This window comes from Cyprinodon tularosa, unplaced genomic scaffold, assembly GCF_016077235.1.
Source record: "Cyprinodon tularosa strain WSP-4 unplaced genomic scaffold, ASM1607723v1 ctg112, whole genome shotgun sequence".
NCBI lineage: Eukaryota > Metazoa > Chordata > Actinopteri > Cyprinodontiformes > Cyprinodontidae > Cyprinodon > Cyprinodon tularosa.
Window position 1 is genome coordinate 1,256,907 of NW_024037916.1, and position 20,189 is coordinate 1,277,095.

General features: G+C 42.5%; 2 protein-coding genes across 6 annotated transcripts in view; both read left to right on the forward strand.

Moving 5' to 3' along the window:
* Nucleotides 1-9,486, forward strand: part of camsap1b (calmodulin regulated spectrin-associated protein 1b) — a 33,154-nt gene extending 23,668 nt beyond the window's left edge. For 2 of the 4 annotated variants that reach the window (XM_038300226.1, XM_038300217.1), the window contains exons 6-18: nt 220-361; nt 532-671; nt 777-873; nt 993-1,149; nt 1,794-1,879; nt 2,505-2,592; nt 3,964-6,193; nt 6,496-6,632; nt 6,711-6,922; nt 7,048-7,150; nt 7,252-7,364; nt 7,566-7,684; nt 8,136-9,486. In XM_038300226.1, the coding sequence (XP_038156154.1) occupies nt 220-361; nt 532-671; nt 777-873; nt 993-1,149; nt 1,794-1,879; nt 2,505-2,592; nt 3,964-6,193; nt 6,496-6,632; nt 6,711-6,922; nt 7,048-7,150; nt 7,252-7,364; nt 7,566-7,684; nt 8,136-8,432 (3,921 nt within the window). In that variant the 3' untranslated portion in view covers nt 8,433-9,486. The remainder of the gene's footprint in view (nt 1-219; nt 362-531; nt 672-776; nt 874-992; nt 1,150-1,793; nt 1,880-2,504; nt 2,593-3,963; nt 6,194-6,495; nt 6,633-6,710; nt 6,923-7,047; nt 7,151-7,251; nt 7,365-7,565; nt 7,685-8,135) is intronic. The other 2 variants (XM_038300208.1, XM_038300233.1) reach the window with 2 other exon arrangements.
* A 585-nt stretch (nt 9,487-10,071) lies between these two features.
* Nucleotides 10,072-18,298, forward strand: LOC119793203. Of its 2 annotated transcripts, XM_038300254.1 has the most exons (8): nt 10,072-10,356; nt 10,423-10,518; nt 13,637-14,164; nt 14,242-14,388; nt 14,487-14,570; nt 14,654-14,725; nt 16,353-16,442; nt 16,531-18,298. In XM_038300254.1, the coding sequence occupies exons 1-8, from the start codon at nt 10,350-10,352 to the stop codon at nt 17,652-17,654; spliced, it is 2,148 nt and encodes a 715-aa protein (XP_038156182.1). In that variant the 5' UTR covers nt 10,072-10,349; the 3' UTR covers nt 17,655-18,298. The 2 variants fall into 2 exon arrangements, with proteins under 2 accessions (XP_038156182.1, XP_038156173.1); XM_038300245.1 differs by having other exon boundaries at nt 10,072-10,518.
* Nucleotides 18,299-20,189: the final 1,891 nt, after the last annotated feature.

Sequence of the window (20,189 nt, forward strand, 5' to 3'; positions counted from 1 at the left end):
ATCTGGTAGATTATTGTTCAATTTCAAAGAGGTTTCTAAAATGACAACCTTTGTTTTCCTGGGGGAACCCTGACCCACTGCCTTCATCAGTTGCTTTTGAGCTGCTTTGATTGATGCCTTTCAGACTCGGCATTAATTCAAAGCTCTGCCTCTTGTTACTTTAGGGATGATATTTGTTTCTATTTTTTGAAAGCCTGAACATCTCCCCCTGCTGGTTAGGTCCGGTACCGCCGAGAGCATGCGTCCGGTCGCCAGCTGCCCTTCTTCCCCCTGCTGGAGGACCTCATGAGGGACGTTTGTGATGGAGCTGCACTGCTCGCCGTGGTTCATTTCTACTGCCCTGATATCATGAAGCTAGAAGGTAGGAAACACTTGACAGCACCACACTGAATGTAGCATCCATGTGTGATGCTATTTTTATTAGGCGCATATGGCCAAAGGTTCCTCTGTGCCCAGTGTGATGTTTCCAGCCGTGAGGTCATTGAGCTGTATCCTGATCTGACCCGACTCGCTCTCTGCCTCTCTGATCAGATATTTGCCTGAAGGAAGTTCCCTCCATCGCTGATAGTCTGTACAACATCCAGCTGCTGAGAGAGTTTGCCAGCGAATATCTGAATAAAAGCTGCTATCTGACGATGGAGGACATGCTCTATTCACCGCTTGTTCTCAAGGTACCAAACCTGAAGGATTTAGAGTTTCTTTACCAAAACAATCCAGCTGTTTCCCTTCCTTTTGAATGCCAACCCTCCTGTCCATGCTTCTCACTCTCTCTGCAGCACAACGTCATGGTGTTCATCGCTGAACTGTTCTGGTGGTTTGAGACTGTCAAACCAGAGTTTGTTCAACCCAGAGACCTTCAAGAGTTTAAAGATGGTAGGAATCGCATCCAGTCAATCTTACCTCTCAGGAGGAGGGGATTTAATGCAAGGTTTCAGCTCCGCTCAACATGCAGCATTATTTAAAGTTCTAATCATTTACCGTTTTCTGTTTAGCTCGAGCCATAGCTCATCCCAAGAGTGCCCGTCCGTCAGTGCCCATCTCTAACGCCACCAAGCGCAGCTTTCTGACCAGTCCTGGCGTGACAGAGAACCAGAGCAGCCCTGAAGTCTGTAACAGGTACTTCCTGCACCCTGAAGGCTCTGACCCTCTGTAAGTCTTTTCTCATCTTTCTTTACATTCCCCTTATCATCCTTTTTCCAGTTCAGTGTACTTCTGTGTCTAGGGCTGCAACCAATGATTATTTTGCAAATCGATTTATCTGTTCACTATTTTTTCAAATAATCGATTATTAAATGGATAGCCAAAGGTTCCTTAAAGAAGATTTTTTATTTAGGAAATTCAACAAGGGGAAACTAAAACATTTCAACTCGACAAGTTCTGGATAGAACATATTGACAGTTGAAAATGTTTTTTCATCTTAAATGCAAAACATTTACATATATTTTTACAGCTTTGGTATAAGTATTGCTCTAATTTGGTTGCCCTGTCAGTTAAAGGCCTGGTTTAAAGTCTCCATACTCCAGTTAACAATTAATCAATTATTGAATTAGTTGACGATTATTTCAATATATTTTATATTAATATATTATATTAATCAGGATTAATCCAGTTGATTGTTTCAGCCCTATCTGTGTTATTTATTCGATTATCGAAACTCATTCCAGCTGTTAAAATGTTGTCTCTGTTATACCTTGTGAGAAAATTGTTTGTCTTGGTTTTTTTTATTTTTATTTTTTTATTTATTTTTTTGCACTGGAGGTTTTACTGTTTGTGTTTGTTTTGTTTGCTCTCAGTAAAGGGGGTCCCACCTTCAGTCCCTCACACCCACTGCTCCCTCTCAGGCAGAGACAACAGAAGCAGCAAGGTGATGACAGCGGAGGTAAATACAAGACTGTCCTTCCTACACTGTGCAATTTAAAAAAAATAAATCTTATACTATTATTGCATGACAGACTAAATTATGTGCAACTATTCATCTCTGCCTCCACTTCAAATTTGATGCTTGAACCTCGCACTGTCACTGTTACCTACTAAACAATAAGCGACTTTCCAAGCCTGCACCAGATCAGGGTGACATTTATCTGTGCTGCTTGACATCCATACAAATTACAAAGAGGGAAAATGAATCATGTGTCTGGGGAAAAGAGAGCCAGTTGGGATGCTAGTTTACAGAGAGAAGTTAAGACCAGGTATATCTCACCTTTATGGGCAGTATTAGAAAAATAAACATCAGCCTGCTGAATGTTTATTCATTCATTTACTAATACTAAATGAATGAGTTCTGTAGATTGAAAATGTTTGATCAAACATTTATGTCCTTTAATTAATAAATGAGAAAGTTCTGCAAAATGTCCATTATAAAGCGCATCAAAGTCTGGTAAAAGTGCATAAAGAAATAATCCAAGAGAAAGGTTGGGCGGCCGATGATCGCACAGTGCAAATTGGGCATAAGAATGAAGGATCTGGTTCATGTTCTTATTGGACGTTTTTTATTTTTGCTCTAGGTCCAAGAAACCGGTCCAACTCCCTGACACAGATGGACAAACAACAACTCAGAGGATCTGCTGCAACGTGGACCGACAAAAGGCAAAGGTGCTTCACCAAAATACAAGTATTCACAGTACCCTGAAAAAGTATTCACACCCCAAAGAATTTCAATTTTTGCCACATTTTATTGGGTTTTTACATGATTGACCTCCACAAAGAAGCATGCCATTCAGAAATGTAATAACATGCATGCCAATGTGGACATGGAGGCCTCTCCTGGATTATGTGTGAGCTGACATCATCTGGGTACTAATAACTAAAATGTTATAACCTTAGTTTAAGTTAGTGTTTTGTGGCGGCTCTCATGGCATGTTAGCTCTGTATAATGAAAAATCTGAATAAATATAAAGGGAGAAAAAATAGTGGAAGGAAAAATTTTCCACTGTACCCCTACAGGAATCTGTGGCCAGTATTTGTCAGTGGTAATCTAAAAAAAGAGTCCATCTTTTTGTGAATTAAGTCGATGTATTTCTACAGCTGTTCTGCGAAGAACTGGTAAGTTTGTTTTGAAACATTTGCAAAAACAAAACTTGATAGAGATTTAAGATTGCAAACATATGAATGATGAAACCATGGAGATATTTAAAGTAGATTTAGCCGATAACTCCTATAATTCCTCCTATCTGAAGGTAACTGAATGAATGGAATCAAGAACTGGTGGCAAAATTTTAAAATAAAAAATCTTAGGTACAGAACAGTGTTGGCCTAGTGGTTAGAGGAGTGTGCCTGTGCTCTGAGAAGGTTGCAGGTAACCGGTTCGATTCCCCACAGTCTCCACTCTGAGTCTCTGAGCAAAACCCCTGATTGCTCCCCTGCAGCCACTCGATGGCAGCCCACTGCTCCAAAAGGGAGGGTCAAAATGCAGAATTTACACATTGTGGGACAATAACGGGATTTACAAGGTCTGTTTCTTAATGTTTTGGGTTTTTGTAGATAACATAACATTGAACGTTAAGCAGCTTTTTAATGCAGAGTATTTAAAACCCTGCCTGAATACAGAAAGAGTTCTCCTATTCCCATTACTGGGATTAATTGTTTGTTCAACAGGAAAACCTGTTAAGTTTTGTATTAAAAAGTCAAATCAAATAGATGCTGCCTGTGAGTGTGATAAAGGTTTGACACCACCATCTTGGACTGACTGTCTGACCAGGAAAGTCAACGTGGAAATTCACAGTAACATTAGCTGCAGACATTCATAGGTGAGGCTAGAGATGGCTGGTTATGGGGAAGATGTGCAAGAATACAAAATGGTTCAGAAAACACGGAGGTGGCATCATCTTGCTGTGGGAATACTTTTGTTTCCTGTCAGATTTAGAGAAAACAAACTGTTGAGAGGAAATAGTTCAGGCTCCAGTAAAGGTAACCATTGGCCTGTAAAAATAAAGTGAACATAATAAATGTTCTCCTTTTTTTCAGACCCCTGTCTACGCTCAGCCCCTTCATGCTCCACTCAGCCACTGACAGCGACGCAGACGTGGCCTCTGGGGATAGCGTGAGTCTGGCTCGCTCAATTAGTAAGGACAGCCTGGCATCCAACATCACCAACATCACGCCCAAACATCAGGGCGCCGTCCAGCAGTCGTCAATCGCTGCCATGAGAAGAATCAACGGCCACAATCTTCTGAGTAATGTCAACATGGAGGACGGGGAAGAAACTTTAGTTGTTTCCAGGACTGATGCCTCCACTATCCCAAAACGGGTGGATACAGCAGGAGCAGGAGCCAAAGCTGCTTCTGAGGGCTTTTACCTGGAACCACTGATGCCTGCTGTCCTGAAAACAGCTAAGGAGAAGTCTGTCTGCCTGAACAAAGAGGAGGAGAGTGGGGAGGGGGCTCGCTCAGCAGGTAGGGGCTCTTTACGCCGAGGAGATGGACCTTCTGCCGCAGTCCGAAGAAAAGCCCCGTCTGATCTCAGCCAGGTTTCTCCTCCAGGCAAGGAGGACATTCTGCCAGAGGAGCAGCGGCAGTCTGATTTCAGACCAGTCCTCACCAGCAGAGAAACGGCTGAAGGTTTCTACCTCCATTCAGATTCTGAGGAACCAAAGAATATCAATGGCCCAGAGGCTGAGCTAGGAGACCTGGATGAGGAGGAAGAAGATCTGGATGAAGCTCTGACCACTAAACACTCGAACCATCCGAGGAAAGCTTACAGCGACGCTGATGAAGAAGAATCAGCCAAGCTCCAGGAGGACCTGAATGTTAAAGAACATGAAGACAAGGACTTCAATGGAGGCAGTGGACGCTCCAGCCCCTGCCTCAGCACACACTCCCAAGCTAGTAGCATGGCTAGCGGCAGCGTGCGCATGACATCCTTCGCTGAGCGTAAAGCTCAGCAGCAGCGCTTCGGCAGCAATCATGACCTGCGCTCCAGTGCCTCCAGCTCTCAGAGGACCACTCCAGACGGATCAGAGAGCAGCGGGCCCCTGTCCAATTCCTGGAGAATCAAGAGAGATCAGAGCCCGTCGTCTCCCTCAGGGGGATGCTCTCGCCCGGGTGAGGGCGGTACAAATGTGCTGGCCTCTGAAATCGTTCAGCTCCGGATGCAGCTAGAGGAGAAGCGCCGCGCCATCGAGCACCAGAAGAAGAAGATGGAGGTGCTGGCAGCGCGGCAGAGGCAGAAGCTGGGGAAAGCAGCCTTTCTGCACATCGTTAAGAAAGGTGGAGGAAGAAGCGACACGTTACCCAGCTCACTAAAAGCCGACATCTGTAAAGACGAGCTGAATGGGGAGAAAGGACCCTTAAGTAAAGACGATATGTGTGTTGATACCCTGCGGGGGGAGAAGGAGGGAGAGGGGATGGGCCCTCCAGGTGCCTTAGAAGCAGACAAGAAGGGAAACAGTGGAAGCTTTTATCTAGATGAAGAGTTGGACCTGAACGAGTGCAGCCGCTCCATCGAGCTGCTGAACGAGGCCATCGGCAGCATCCAGCAGCAGATGATGCAGCTGTCACTGCAGCAGGAGATGCTGATGAAACAGAATGTACAATCCCCAGCTGGTGCCGCTCCACCTCCTCCTCCTCACACAGGAGATAAGAATGGAGACTCTAAGGCAGGAGGAGGCTTTCACTTTGTGGAGCACCTCTCTGGGACAAGCAGCGCTCCAACCAGGAAACCCCCCAAGCTAAGCTCGGGCCGGAGCTCCAGGTCAAAGCCCTCTGAGTTAAAGTTTGCTAAGGACCAGAGCCGACAGGCCCCCAGGACCCCCACGCCTTCTCAAGGGGGATCCGAGACATTCCCAAACCCACGGCAGTTAGCAGGGGGCAGGTCCCCTAGAGCTGAGCAGCCCGGCAGCCCCAAAAGACCCACACCCGCAGAGATCATGGACAGACCGGGATCCGGGCACATCAGGAGCGCCACCTTTCGCCTTCACGACGAGGCCAACATGCGCCTGCCGACCCGCGTGGACCTGACCTCTCTCTCTGCTCCAGAACTGTTGGACGAGTGCCTGCCTGGTTCGCAGAGAGAGGGAGAGCACAGATCGCAAGGGAAAGAGGGCGTGTCTTCAGAAGAGGCGCAGCGCAGCAAAGCCCACCTCATAGAGGTGGATCTGTCTGAGCTGAAGGCCCCCGAGGAAGAGGAGGCATCTGAGGACAGACAGATGGAGGATGGCGATGGAGAGCAGAAGTCTGTCCTGGGCTTCTTCTTTAAGGTAAAGCGGAAAATCTTTCTTTCTTCATGATGGATCATGAAGCATTTGGAAAACATTTTTAGTTCTGGTCTTAATGCAGTGTTCCTAAACGCTTCAAAAAGTAGGAAATGTTTTATGCTTCCAGGAGGAGCAGGATGGAAAAATACATTCCGTTATTTCATAACTCTTTCCTCTACTACAGTTAAAGGCAGTCAACACTTCAGCAACTACTGAACATCAATGCTGAAGGTTAAATGTGGAAAAAATGCCCAATTTTTAAAGACAAATTGATGAAATGGTGTATATAATTTTCCATGTTCCAGGATGAGCAGAAAGCCGAAGACGAACTTGCTAAGAAGCGGGCGGCATTCCTGCTGAAACAACAGAAGAAAGCTGAAGAGGCTCGCATCCGCAAACAGCAACTAGAGGCAGAGTCCGAACTGAAACGGGACGAAGCCAGGTAGCTCACTTCCTCAGCGACAGCACAGGTGTCGTATCACTCCACAGAGCGCTGAAATGTACGTTTCATTTCGACTAGACGAAAGGCAGAGGAGGAGCGTCTGCGTAAAGAGGAGGAGAAGACGCGAAGGGAGCTAATAAAGCAGGAGTACCTACGGAGGAAGCAGCAGGAGATGTTAGAGGAGCAAGGCCTGGTGAAACCCAAAACACCCAAACCCAAGCAGAAACACAAACACAAGGCGGTCATCAGAGAGGAATCCAGTGATCATTTCTCCAAGTGCTCTTCCACACGTAAGAAACTTCACCTTTTTTCTCTTTAGTCTGCTTCTGATTCACATCTTTTCTGTCTGCTTTGGTAAAAAGCTTAACAAATGGCTGCATAATTAAATCTTGATGCTCTTATTTGTTGCTTGCAGCTGACAACCTGAGCAACGCCCAGTCAGGCTCCAATCTGTCTCTGGCCTCTGCAGCTACAAACGAAGCCGACAGCGTCAACTCCGGAGGAGCCGGCTCTCAGCGGTAAATTACAAACTGATTGCATTTGTATTTGTAAGCTTGTTAATTGTTGATCTGTTGATTAATGAATTATCTTTTCCTTTTTTTTTTCTTTCCATGTCCAGCTGTGACTCAGTGGAGTCGTTTCCAGGCAGTCGTAACAACAGCCGAGCCGCAGAGAGAGACTGGGACAACGGCTCCACTGCATCCTCCATCACCTCCATGGCAGAATACACTGGTGAGAGAGAGACTCAGATCTCCTCTGGCTTTAGTTTGTAGTTTCAACAGCTCTGAATTCGTATTGAAAAATTAGGCCAATCTAATCTTTGTTTGGTTTTATTGTTGTTTTTGGTCATTTTTTTTATCTTCATTTTATTCCGATTTATCAGTCTTGTTTTGCTTCCTTATAATGTTATTCTTTTCTTTTTTTCTTTTTTAGGTCCTAAACTATTCAAGGAGCCGAGTGCAAAGTCAAATAAGCCAATCATACATAATGCAATCTCTCACTGCTGCCTGGCAGGGAAAGTCAATGAGCCCCAGAAGAACCAGATCCTGGAGGTCAGTTCTGCAGCTTAGATTAACTGTCCATACAAATTTTTCTGGTTATTGCTCCCCTTACCTGTCAGTTGAGGTGAGGCATAGTTAAAGTTTGCTGCTGTTTAATAACTAATCCAGGCATTCCTGGATTGTTTTCCAGCCCAACCCAGCTTTAAATATCTTTACACGACCTGATCTAGAACCTTGCTGCTTTGTTCCTGTTTGTCAGATACTGAATGTAACTGTTTGCACTGGGTTTGACTTATTGATCGAGTGAAGAGAGCTAAACACCGATGAACATCACAGTTTTCCATTCATTTGAAAAGAAAGGGAAGCTTAAAAACATTAAGTGTCATTAAGCAGGACAGTTTAAAAACCAACCAGTATGATCTTTTGGTTTTTCTTCCTTCCAATGTTTTGAACCAGGATTGTTGTTTTCATTAGTTTTATTTTGTCTGTGCTCCATTATCAGGAGCTGGAGAAATGCGAATCCAACCACCTGATGATCCTGTTTCGTGACGGCGGCTGCCAGTTCCGGGCGCTCTACTCGTACTTCCCTGACACCGAGGAGATCCATAAGCTGACGGGCACCGGACCCAAGAGCATCAGCAAGAAGATGATCGACAAGCTGTACAAGTACAGCTCAGATCGCAAACAGTTCACCGTCATCCCTGCCAAGACGGTGTCAGTCAGCGTGGACGCCTTGACCATCCACAACCACCTGTGGCAGGCCAAGAGAGGTGCTGTGCCAAAGAAAATGGGGAAATAGACTGGTTTTAGATCCATCATCCCGCCTCCCCGCCCAGCACAGTCTGAATATCTACTGTGATGTCACAGGGATAGCTTCAGGTTGATGTTGGTTGTTATGAAGCAAGCATGTGGGAGAACCTCCATTTTGACATGAAATATTTCTTAGTTCAGCGCCGTCATGGTTGAAACCTAAAACCTAACACCCTTCCTCTTCTGGATAATTCAGGCCTGAAGGTGGAGACATTCGTTTGACCCGTTTAGGGCCGTTTCTGATTCTACAGGAAGCTGCATCGTCAGGCTGACATCAGTGGTTTGCTGCTCAGAACCATCTTCTTTCTGTCTGACGGGGAGGGCGGTTCTAACCGGTTCTCCTTCTAGTCACATCCATTTGCCTTTCTCATACATCATGGTACTATTAGGTGTTTTTATTCCGCTGCTTTTTAACTGATGGTGTAGCAGCGGGTTTGTGTGTCAGAAATAAAAACGGCTCTGATTATTTTAAGGACCCTTTTATTTGTTAAAACATCCCGTTTTCTGTTTTCTGGATGTTTTGAAGAAGGGGGGTTGTTGACAGGGCTTGACAAAAAAATGCTCTTTATTTTGTTTGTTTTCTTTAGCTTTTTAAAATATTTTTGTCATGGAAGAATTGTTCCAGTTTACGAAGGCGTTATGTGTTTTTATCATAACGGGATTTCTCTGATGTTTAGAGCTTTGTTGTTTTATTTTCTCTCCACCGGGCACTCCTGAATCATCCTGTACAAAGGTGCACTCATGAATACTTGTCAACGGCTTCTTTTCATGCAATGTAACTCCTCTGAGTATTCGTGTCCCGTCTTTATTCACACGGGCGGGGAGGACCCCCTCCTCGTTTCGAAGGGTGCTTCCTGCTCAGCTCCAGTGACAGTATTTGATATCCTCTCGCAAAGGGTTTGTGGTTCAGTTGTGTTCCAACATTAAAGAGCATTCCTCCAAGGTGTTGACAAGCACTGCCACATCGTCTCTTCTTCACTGTCTTGGCGAAACCGTTGAAAATGCTTCTTCTTTTTGTTAAATAAACCATTCGTTGGCCTCGAGAACAACCGGAAGTGTCGCACAAGCACTTTACTATCTGTCGGGTTGCATTAGTTTGTCTTTTAAAAGGGCATTGAAATGACAAACTTGATTGGTAACACTGCTGTTTGGTTAAAAATCCAACACTAAAGATTGAATCCTGATGACTACAAGCTGAAGGGCCTCCACTGACGCGTTACTACTGCTGTCTCTCCAAAAGCCACTCGATACTTGATGAATCGTTTGCTGCATTTTGATGTCTTTTGGGGGGCGGCCGCAAAGTGGTCTTTAAATGTATGAAAGTATATTTTTATGTTATAACTAAAAGATTGTATTGGCATTTGATCACCTTTTTTTTTGTTACACTAGTGTACTTTTCATCCGTGTTTGATTTTTACCTTTGATCCCATGTCATCTATTTATTTTAAAATGGAAGCACTGAATAAATTTCCCAAGTGAATAAAAGTCACTTTTTTCCATTTCTTTCTTGTTTTTGACCATCACTATTAATGTTTTTTTATTTTTTAGTTTTTCTGGCACCACACTAACTTCACTTTTTTGGTTTGGTTCTTCATGCCACTGCATTTTCTTACTGGGATTTTTGTCAGAAAACTGATGCTGCTTGGTTTTCACAGAGCAAACGGGAAAAATTTATCTAGAGGTATGTAAGTAAAGTCATTAAAACACCTTTTGGACCTCCCCATGTTCAAACTGCAGCTCACTCTGCTGCCCAACTGGAACCGCGGCTTTAACGCCAGCTTCATAACCATGGTGAGGCGTGATCCTCCTTGGTAACCAATCCTGGTTGTTCAGGCGATGACATAACTATCAAACTCTAAACTGTCCATCCAGAGTCAAACAAAGATCTGCACTCTGCCAGCTCAGAATGAAGGGTGAGTGATCTAATGCTGCAGCTGATTTTTGATATAAAATGTGATTGATGCTGTATGCTTCCACAGGTGTGGTGGCTCTCGCTCTGTTGCTGGGAAGTGTTCATCTCAGCCACCCCTGTCAAAAGGTGAAAAATGTTTTGGTCTGCTCGGACGCTCTAACAAGTGAGAACTTTTTTAACTTTGAACCAGTCCAAAATTTAGCAAACTGCCTTCAAACCAGATTAAAAAATGCTTTACTTTGAGAAATTCTGGAGGAACTGGAACTCTTTGAAATTGGCCTTACAGTATCTGATTGGTCAGAGAGGTTTCTGCTGTCAGACACTTTTTATTTGGGAAGATTTTAATGCTGAATAAACAGACCATGGGCATCAAAATGATGGAAGTCAAACCCTAATTTGTTTAATGACTAAAACCTAGCATTTCTTCAGTGCACTGAGCTCTGCTGCTCTTTTTTTCCTGTACAGCTCATCCATAGCATTCCCTCCTCAGTTTAAGCTTTTGTGGTTTAGCCATGAATTCACCTTCAGTTATTTTTCTTTTTCAGCCGCAATGTTATACATCTGCTGCTGTTTGGGATCTTTGTCCTGCTAATTGCTTGGTTTAGGCTGAATCCAAGTTGCCCATTTGACTCTAAAGTATTCTGTAATACAATAAAGAAGACTACAAGCTGCCCAGTATAACAAGCCCTAACCATCAACCCTCCACTACCGTGCCTAACAGTTTGCATGCTGTCTGGTTTCTACCAGATATGGAAAAGTTTATTCTGTCTCTACATTGGTCTCTCCTGCCAGTGGATGTTGTTCCAGACATTTACTGTTAATTTAGAAGCACCTTTGATCGTGTTGTTCTTTTTGTAATTTTAGGGACTCTTTAGGCAATGTGCTTGTTCTGCCTTTTTCCTGTTTTTTTTTGTTTTGTTTTTTTTGTCATTAAGTTTAACTTAAAAATCTGGACTGCAAAAATGATCTGGATATAAGTAAAACATTTCTTAAATTAAGTGTATTTAGCCTTAATTTGAGCAGGTAATTGAGATGATTTGCCAATAAAATGTGTTTTATTACTCTGAAAACTAGATAATTAGATAATTTGTACTTAAAATAAGACAATGCAATTGTGTTTTTCTTATTTTGAATATAAATTGTATTGTTCCATTGGCAAAGTGTCTCGCCTCCTCGATTCAAGAACAAATGCACTTATTTTAGGAAAAAATGACTTAAGATGTACATTTTCTTCAGTGCGAGGACTGTAGAGCCTTAATGAAGCTCTATTTTAAATATTTTTTTTATTATACAGCTCGGCGCTGGATAGATTTTGCTCGTACATTTGTTTCATGGAAAATCAGCAGCTGCCTCAAAAAGTTTTACAGTTTTGAAAGTTCCCTCCCAGCTTTCTCAGATATAATATACAGCTTCAGCTCCTTCTCTAAAGTCCACGTTAATGTATAAAAAAAAATTATTAAATGATAAAAGCGTGATTTGAGGTTTGATTTAAATGTTTTTTAAGAACCTGACACAGACCCAGTCATTTTCATTACTCTTCAAACTACAGTGGTCTGCAAAAGTTTGGGCAACCTTGTTAATTTCCATGATTTTCCTTCATAAATCGTTGGTTCTTCGGATAAAAAAAATCTGTTAAATATATCATATAGGAGGCAAACAGTGATATTTGAGAAGTGAAATGAAGTTTATACCATTTACAGGAAGTGTGCAATAATTGTTTAAACAAAATTAGGCATGTGCATAAATTTGGGCACTGTTGTCATTTTACTGATTTTAAAACCTCTAGAACCAATTATTGGAAATCAAAATTGGTTTGGGAAGCTCAGCGACCCTTGACCTACATACACAGGTGAACCCAATTATGAGAGAGTATTTAAGGGGGGGCAATTGTAAGTTTCCCTCCTCCATGAATCTTCTCTGAAGAGTAGTGACATGGGAGTCTCAAAACAACTGTCACATGACCTGAAAACAAAGATTGTTCACCATCATGAATTAGGGGAAGGATACCGAAAGCTGTCTAAGAGATATCAGTTGTCCGTTTCGACAATTAGGAACATAGTCAGGAAATGGAAGACCACAGGCACAGTTCAAGTTAAGGCTCGAAGTGGCAGACCAAGGAAAATCACGGATAAACAGAAGCGAAGAATGGTTAGAACAGTCAAAGTCAACCCACAGGCCAGCACCAAAGACATACAACATGATCTTGCTGCAGATGGAGTCATTGTGCATCGTACAGCTATTGTGCGCACTTTACACAAGGAGATGCTGCACGCAAGAGTGATGCGGAGGAATCCTTTTCTCCGCCTACATCACAAACAAAGCCGCTTGAGGTATGCTAAAGCACATTTGGACAAGCCGGCTTCCTTTTGGAATAAGGTGCTGTGGACTGATGAAACTAAAATTGAGTTATTTGGACATAACAAGGGGCCTCAAGCATGGAGGAAAAACAACACAGCATTCCTAGAAAAACAACTGCTGCCCACAGTAAAATTTGGTGGTGGTTCCATCCTGCTGTGGGCCTGTGTGGCCAGTGCAGGGACTGGGAATCTTGTTAAAGTTGAGGGACGCATGGATTCCACCAAATATCAACAGATTCTGGAGACCAATGTCCAGGAATCAGTGACAAGGCTGAAGCTGCGCCGGGGCTGGATCTTTCAACAGGACAATGACCCTAAACGCTGCTCAAAATCTACTAAGGCATTCATGCAGAGGAACAAGTACAACGTTCTGGAATGGCCATCTCAGTCCCCAGACCTGAATATTATTGAAAATCTGTGGTGTGACTTAAAGAGAGCTGTCCATGCTCGGAAACCATCAAACCTGAATGAATTAGAGGTGTTTTGTAAAGAGCAATGGTCCAAAATACCTCCAACCAGAATCCAGACTCTCATAGGAAGCTATAGGAAGCGTTTAGAAGCTGTTATTTCTGCAAAAAGGGGATCTACTAAATATTGAGTTATTTTTTTTGATTGTGGTGCCCAAATTTATGCACATGCCTAATTTTGTTTAAACAATTATTGCACACTTCCTGTAAATGGTATAAACTTCATTTCACTTCTCAAATATCACTGTGTTTGTCTCCTATATGATATATTTAACTGATTTTTTTATCCTAAGAATCAACGATTTATGAAGGAAAATCATGGAAATTAACAAGGTTGCCCAAACTTTTGCAGACCACTGTAAAACCATAGAAGTTAATTGTTTTATTGAGCATAACATATTGGATTGTTTTCTACAGCAAATGAAACATACTTTTATGAAGTTTTCTCTCTACCTAGATTTCCTCCCTGGTTGTGAATCCATGTTTGTGAGTTTGAAGAATATTGGAGAAATCAACTCCACGGTTTTGCAAAGTGAACACCTTTCCACCATCACTGAGTTCCAAAGCCTAAACAGTGGCATAACAGGAATCGCTGCAAACGCCTTCAGCTCATTTTCAAATCTAAAAACTCTCAACTTGGATGGTAACAGCTTGACCAAAATCAACCAGAACTGGTTGGGAAACCCTGCTGCCCTCCATGAGCTGTCGCTTAATCGCAATCAGATTGAAGTTTTAAAGGAGTCGGACCTGAAGCGACTCACAAACCTTAAGAGTCTTAAGCTGAATGGAAACGGGATCCAAACCATCCATCCAGAGAGCTTCAGCTCCCAGAGTGTGATGGTTGATCTGGATTTATCTGAGAACATGCTGACCCGGCTGCCCCTTCAGATGATGGCTTCTCTAAGGTCCCTAACCTCCATTAGCCTTCATGGGAATCCCTGGAACTGCTCTTGTGATGCCCAAGCCTTTATTGCCTCTCTGAAAGGTTTGTGACGTGTGACACAAGTAGCTCCAGGTTTTTTTTAAAGTTTTTTACGACTAAAAGTTGTTCTCCGTTCTCAGAGTTGGACACATCTCATCTGGTGAATCCAGAGAGTATAACCTGTGCGACTCCTTCACAGCTGGAAGGTCGACCAATGTTGAAAGTGTCTGTTTGTTCGACGCCTCCAACACCAGGAACTCTGCCCTGGAATATGACCACTCTAACCAGTACATCTGTCTTTTAGTTTTACTCCTTTGCATTTGATTCAGAGGGGAAACAAACACTTTCCATGAAAAATCTGTGTTGATCTCACTTTACTCTGCAGCTAAAACTCCAACACCGCGCCTGATTGAAAGGACAGAAAGGCCCTCCCCGGCTGACGCCACAGGAGGGACCCCTGCTCACACAGGTACATGTGGAGTTTCTCACCTTGTTTCTGTTTAAATGTTTTAAACTTGCATGTTCTGCACCTTCATCTCTCGCTCTCTTCAGCGACATTTTTCTCCTCAGAGATCTCTTTACCAACCAAAGCGCCTGATGCCACATCGCAGTCTTCATCTGCCGGTACATCTGTGTTCCTGTCTCACTTCTTCATGGAAATTCTTTAAAGTTTTATAGCAAATCCTTTCTGTTTTGACACTTGAAATGTGCAGTATAGTCAGATTTTGGTCTTTGCAAGTTAATACTTTAGGCTTAATTTTAAAGCCTAGAATGGGAATCAAGAAACATCTTTATTACATGTACTTTTTCTCAAAAGCCTCTTTGGCTGCACTGTTGTTGCTATTAAAACAAATACTTATAGAAAAATTAAGATTATATAATACGCACCGCTAACAGCAGAAAATGCAGAATATTTCCTGAATGTAAAGGTTATATATTAATGAACAGCACCATGCAGTTATGGTTAAATGATGTAGAAAACTTTACTACCTAAAGGATTTTTTTTTTTTATAAACAACAAACAAATTAATTGGATAAGCATAATATGTCAATATAAAACAATGCAGAAATATATCAAAGACTTGAGATTTTTTATGGAGCCCCATTTTACATAAAATGCTTCATCTTTTTAGGGAGCCATTAATATGACCAGCTTATTTTGTTAAACCCCAGTTTGCTGTGATTTTAGCAGGTTAGTGTTGCTGGTCTCATCTTTGTCTCTAACACTCCATAGACTCTCAGATCTGTAGGTATGTGACTCTTCCTGCAGGCCCTCTGACCTTGATATCTAAATTAAATGCTAAATTGACTGGTATCTATGAAGATGACTTTGGGCCATTGAGCAACAGTTCCTTTTCTTTCTTGTCCAGGTCCTGTTTAACACACATAACGTGTCGTTAGTAGCTCTAGTCTAGGAAATGTCTGTGGTGGTTCTGGTAGCATCAGCTCCAGCCACTCTCCACACCGTGAAGTAATTTATTTTATTTCACAGCTCCTTCAGTTTATTGATAGAGGGTGTTGCTGACTGCCTGCTGGATCAGCCCATGGTTGTGTAGGCCTTGCATAAAAGTTTCTGTATTCAAAATGTTTTTATTCATCTTGGCCTTTATCTGAATTAATAGCTGCAAGCTAAAACTACGAGAGTTAACAGAAATAACCCTGCAATATTAAATAGTTTAGCAAATAAACCAGTGGATCTAAATAAATGAGGATATCATGGAAAAGTTTTTTTTCTCTGCAGTCCAGGTAAGTTTAACACAATATATTCATTTCATAGACTGTTTATAAGCATTTGTTTCTATGGTATATTTTTTAACTACACAGAAGGAAAACACTGCATTAGTTTTACAATACTGAGTCAGACCAGGGTTTTTATTTGATTTTTTTAAGGAAGGTGGGCTTAATATAAAGAATGTTAATATATAATAGGCACTTTTATGTATTTTACCTTTTCAAAAGAAGTAATTGGCAGAAAATCCAGAAAAGCATCCGTACTTTCATGCTATTTAATTCTCTTTTGATTGGTCACAATGTTTGTTGAAACCAAAATACATAAAGCCCTGTCAGAGGTGTCCTTGATTTCAAGCGTGGTACCAGCAGGTGGTGACAGAGGCTTTTGTCTCACTTCCATAGCAAAAAAATAATATATATATAAATATATATAAATCTGCTAATGTGAAAAAATTAATCCAAATCCCAGATGAGATTTGATCAATTCTAAGTTTTTAATGTCATTTTTGGTTTTTGGCAGGAAGAGTTACCGGTTTGTGGGATTCTACTCGGCCCTCAGGTCCACCTCCACCTTCCAACACTAATGTCTGTGCTCTTATCACTGTTATTGGTAATCTTACATTTTCTTTAAAATTTCAGTTCCTTTGAATTGAAATATTTCCTCTCATGTATTAAATGATCCTTCTGCTGTTGTGCAGCGGTCCTCTGTGTGCTGCTGCTTGTTGTGAGTTTCATGGCAGTCATGCACAGAAGAAATCGCAGCAACAAAGCTGTAAGGCCTGGATGTCCACAAGAAGAAGAGAAGAAGCATGAAGGAGACGGTGTTTCTAATCAGGATCAATCTGCAAAAGGCTCTATGCAGGGATGCCAAGAAGAGCTTTGGAGAAGATCCTTCACAGGCATCAGAGCAAAATCAGCAAACGCCATCCTCCTCTCATCTCCTTTCTATGTGCCTGAGGACAAAATTACTTTCCAAACTGGGAACGAAGTTCCTTTGGAAACTGCTGTTATAGAGACCGCAGTGTCCCAAAGTGGGGCAAGAAGGATGGGAGGACTCAACCCAGAAATGTCTGAATCCATGGACTCAATAAAAGAAGGTGATGGGGGAAACATTTTTGAAAATCAGGAATGTTCTGATGTCAACATCGACATTATACCATACCTGAGTATTGGTACCGTGCAGAACAAACCAAGCCCTGATCAAGAGTGTGCAGGAGGTCCAGGTCCACAGAGGGGTAAATCCATCAGGAGGATCTCCACCTGGCCTCCCACTGCAGCTCAGTGGCAGGAGAGGTGCAAAAGAAAAGAGGAAGAAGGGGAGGAAGATCAGTTTGCTGTTTGGAAACAAACTGTAGCAATGAAGCTCTCAGATAATATGAAGATCATGATAGAGGATCCAAGCGGCTCTGATCAGAGTGGAAAGGAGAAAGAAACCAACATGAATTGGACACTTTCTGGGAGCTCTAACCCACATGAGAGTCCAGTGAGTGTGGTGGAGGTAGAAGGAATGACCCTGGATGCAGATCCTGTCAGTCAGGCCCCGATGGGTCCCAGTGAGGAGCAGAAGTCAGAGGAACACCCTGCACAGAGGAACAGCAGCAAGATGAAGCAGAAGCAGTCTGTGACCATCAGGCAGAGGGTGGAAAACAGAGCTTCTGCTGGGTCAATAGCGCCCTCTGGTGGCGCTTCTCCAGATGATGAAACTCTGCTTTCAGGGAATGAGTATGCCTTCATGGACCTGCTTCATGAGGTGGTTCAGAACAACGGCCGCTGGACAAGAGAGCGATGGAGACACATTCATGTTAACAAGCAGCGGCGGTAAAGCAAACTAAAGTATAATCTTTGTTTTTTCCCTTTGAATGACGATTTATTCTGTCTGGGGTCAGAATGCTTCCATTATAGAGATAATTTGTCTCACTGAGTATAGTCTGAAGTCAGTTTGATAGTAAGTTTAATCAAATAATTTCACTTTTAAATGTTATATTTGTGTCCTCAATAAATTTGCTCAATGATTGAGGGTAAAACTGAAAAAAATGCCTTCTTAGATTGTATGAATGATTTCTTAGAAAATGTCAAATAAATTCATCAGCTGTTATCCCAACCCACTTTTTACTGAATGACATTTGTTTTGCTTAGAAACTATTGTCCATTTGATAAGACTGCATCATTATATATTTTGCAATTATAAAATTAAAATGTTATTCTATCGGTCAATGCTTGCTGTTGACAGGTCTGTATTCTGTTTATTATTTTTTTTTTGTCATTTCATTAAAGGAATATTGAAATAGCACCTGGAACAGAAAATGGATGGAAAGCTCAAAAAAGCTCCTCTAACAATGGGACTTGGATTCATTTCAATCCATCACACCTCCTAGTTATAAGTTTTGCCGTCAACATTTTATGTGTTTGCATGAGAGAGATGGAGAGTACAATGAAGGGATGGCAGATGGGGTCTTAAGATGTAAAGCCCACGTACACTATATTGCCAAAAGTATTTGCTCACCCATCCAAATTATTGGAATCAGGTGTTCCAATCACTTCCATGGCCACAGGTGTATAAATTCAAGCACCTAGGCATGCAGACTGTTTTTACAAACATTTGTGAAAGAATGGGTCGCTCTCAGGAGCTCAGTGAATTCCAGCGTGGAACTGTGATAGGATGCCACCTGTGCAACAAATCCAGTCGTGAAATTTCCTCGCTCCTAAATATTCCACAGTCAACTGTCAGCTGTATTATAAGAAAATGGAAGTGTTTGGGAACGACAGCAACTCAGCCACGAAGTGGTAGGCCACGTAAACTGACGGAGCGGGGTCAGCGGATGCTGACGCGCATAGTGCGAAGAGGTCGCCAACTTTCTGCAGAGTCAATCACTACAGACCTCCAAACTTCATGTGGCCTTCAGATTAGCTCAAGAACAGTGCGCAGAGAGCTTCATGGAATGGGTTTCCATGGTCGAGCAGCTGCATCCAAGCCATACATCACCAAGTGCAATGCTAAGCGTCGGATGCGGTGGTGTAAAGCACGCCGCCACTGGACTCTAGAGCAGTGGAGACGCGTTCTCTGGAGTGACGAATCGCGCTTCTCCATCTGGCAATCTGATGGACGGGTCTGGGTTTGGCGGTTGCCAGGAGAACGGTACTTGTCTGACTGCATTGTGCCAAGTGTAAAGTTTGGTGGAGGGGGGATTATGGTGTGGGGTTGTTTTTCAGGAGCTGGGCTTGGCCCCTTAGTTCCAGTGAAAGGAACTCTGAATGCTTCAGCATACCAAGACATTTTGGACAATTCCATGCTCCCAACTTTGTGGGAACAGTTTGGAGCTGGCCCCTTCCTCTTCCAACATGACTGTGCACCAGTGCACAAAGCAAGGTCCATAAAGACATGGATGACAGAGTCTGGTGTGGATGAACTTGACTGGCCTGCACAGAGTCCTGACCTCAACCCGATAGAACACCTTTGGGATGAATTAGAGCGGAGACTGAGAGCCAGGCCTTCTCGTCCAACATCAGTGTGCGACCTCACAAATGCGCTTCTGGAAGAATGGTCAAAAATTCCCATAAACACACTCCTAAACCTTGTGGACAGCCTTCCCAGAAGAGTTGAAGCTGTTCTAGCTGCAAAGGGTGGACCGACGTCATATTGAACCCTATGGATTAGGAACGGGATGTCACTTAAGCTCATATGTGAGTCAAGGCAGGTGAGCAAATACTTTTGGCAATATAGTGTATGTCTGTGTATTTAAAGTGTGTTGGTTTATCTTAAACTTATTTATTTAGCATCTATTGCCTCCATCAGTAAGTTTTATTCACGGTTTTCCTGTTGCGGTTATTCTATCACACCTTTTCCTTCTACTAAACTTTCTCTGAAGATGCACAGATTTTATGCTTTTTGTGACCATTTGCATGCCTTGCTCTTTTATTATTTTTATTGTGATGTAAATTCAACCCAATGTTATCATTTAGCTAACAGAAAGGTTAAGCAGTAATATTTCAAATGAAATATTTAAAGGCTACTCTAATATTTTCTTTGATGGAAGGAGAGGAATGCCCTCAGCAGACCTCAGAGTTGTGGTTATCAGAGTGATGTCAGGCTGTTGCTTCAGCTCTGATATGGCAGACAATGAAGGCCCTGCGTAGGATAGTGAGGGGAGCTGAGAAGGGTAAGGCTCTCAGCAGTCTCCTCACATCCTGTGTTAATTTATCAAATGGTTGTACTGTGACACCAAAAGCAGAACTACATAACTGCTATAGATTATATTTTGCTTAAGTTTATACATTATAAATTAGTTTGCTTATTTTGTTTAGAAATCTATTGAAGAATCGAGTCTAATAATCACAATCGAAATTATTTTGTGGTTTC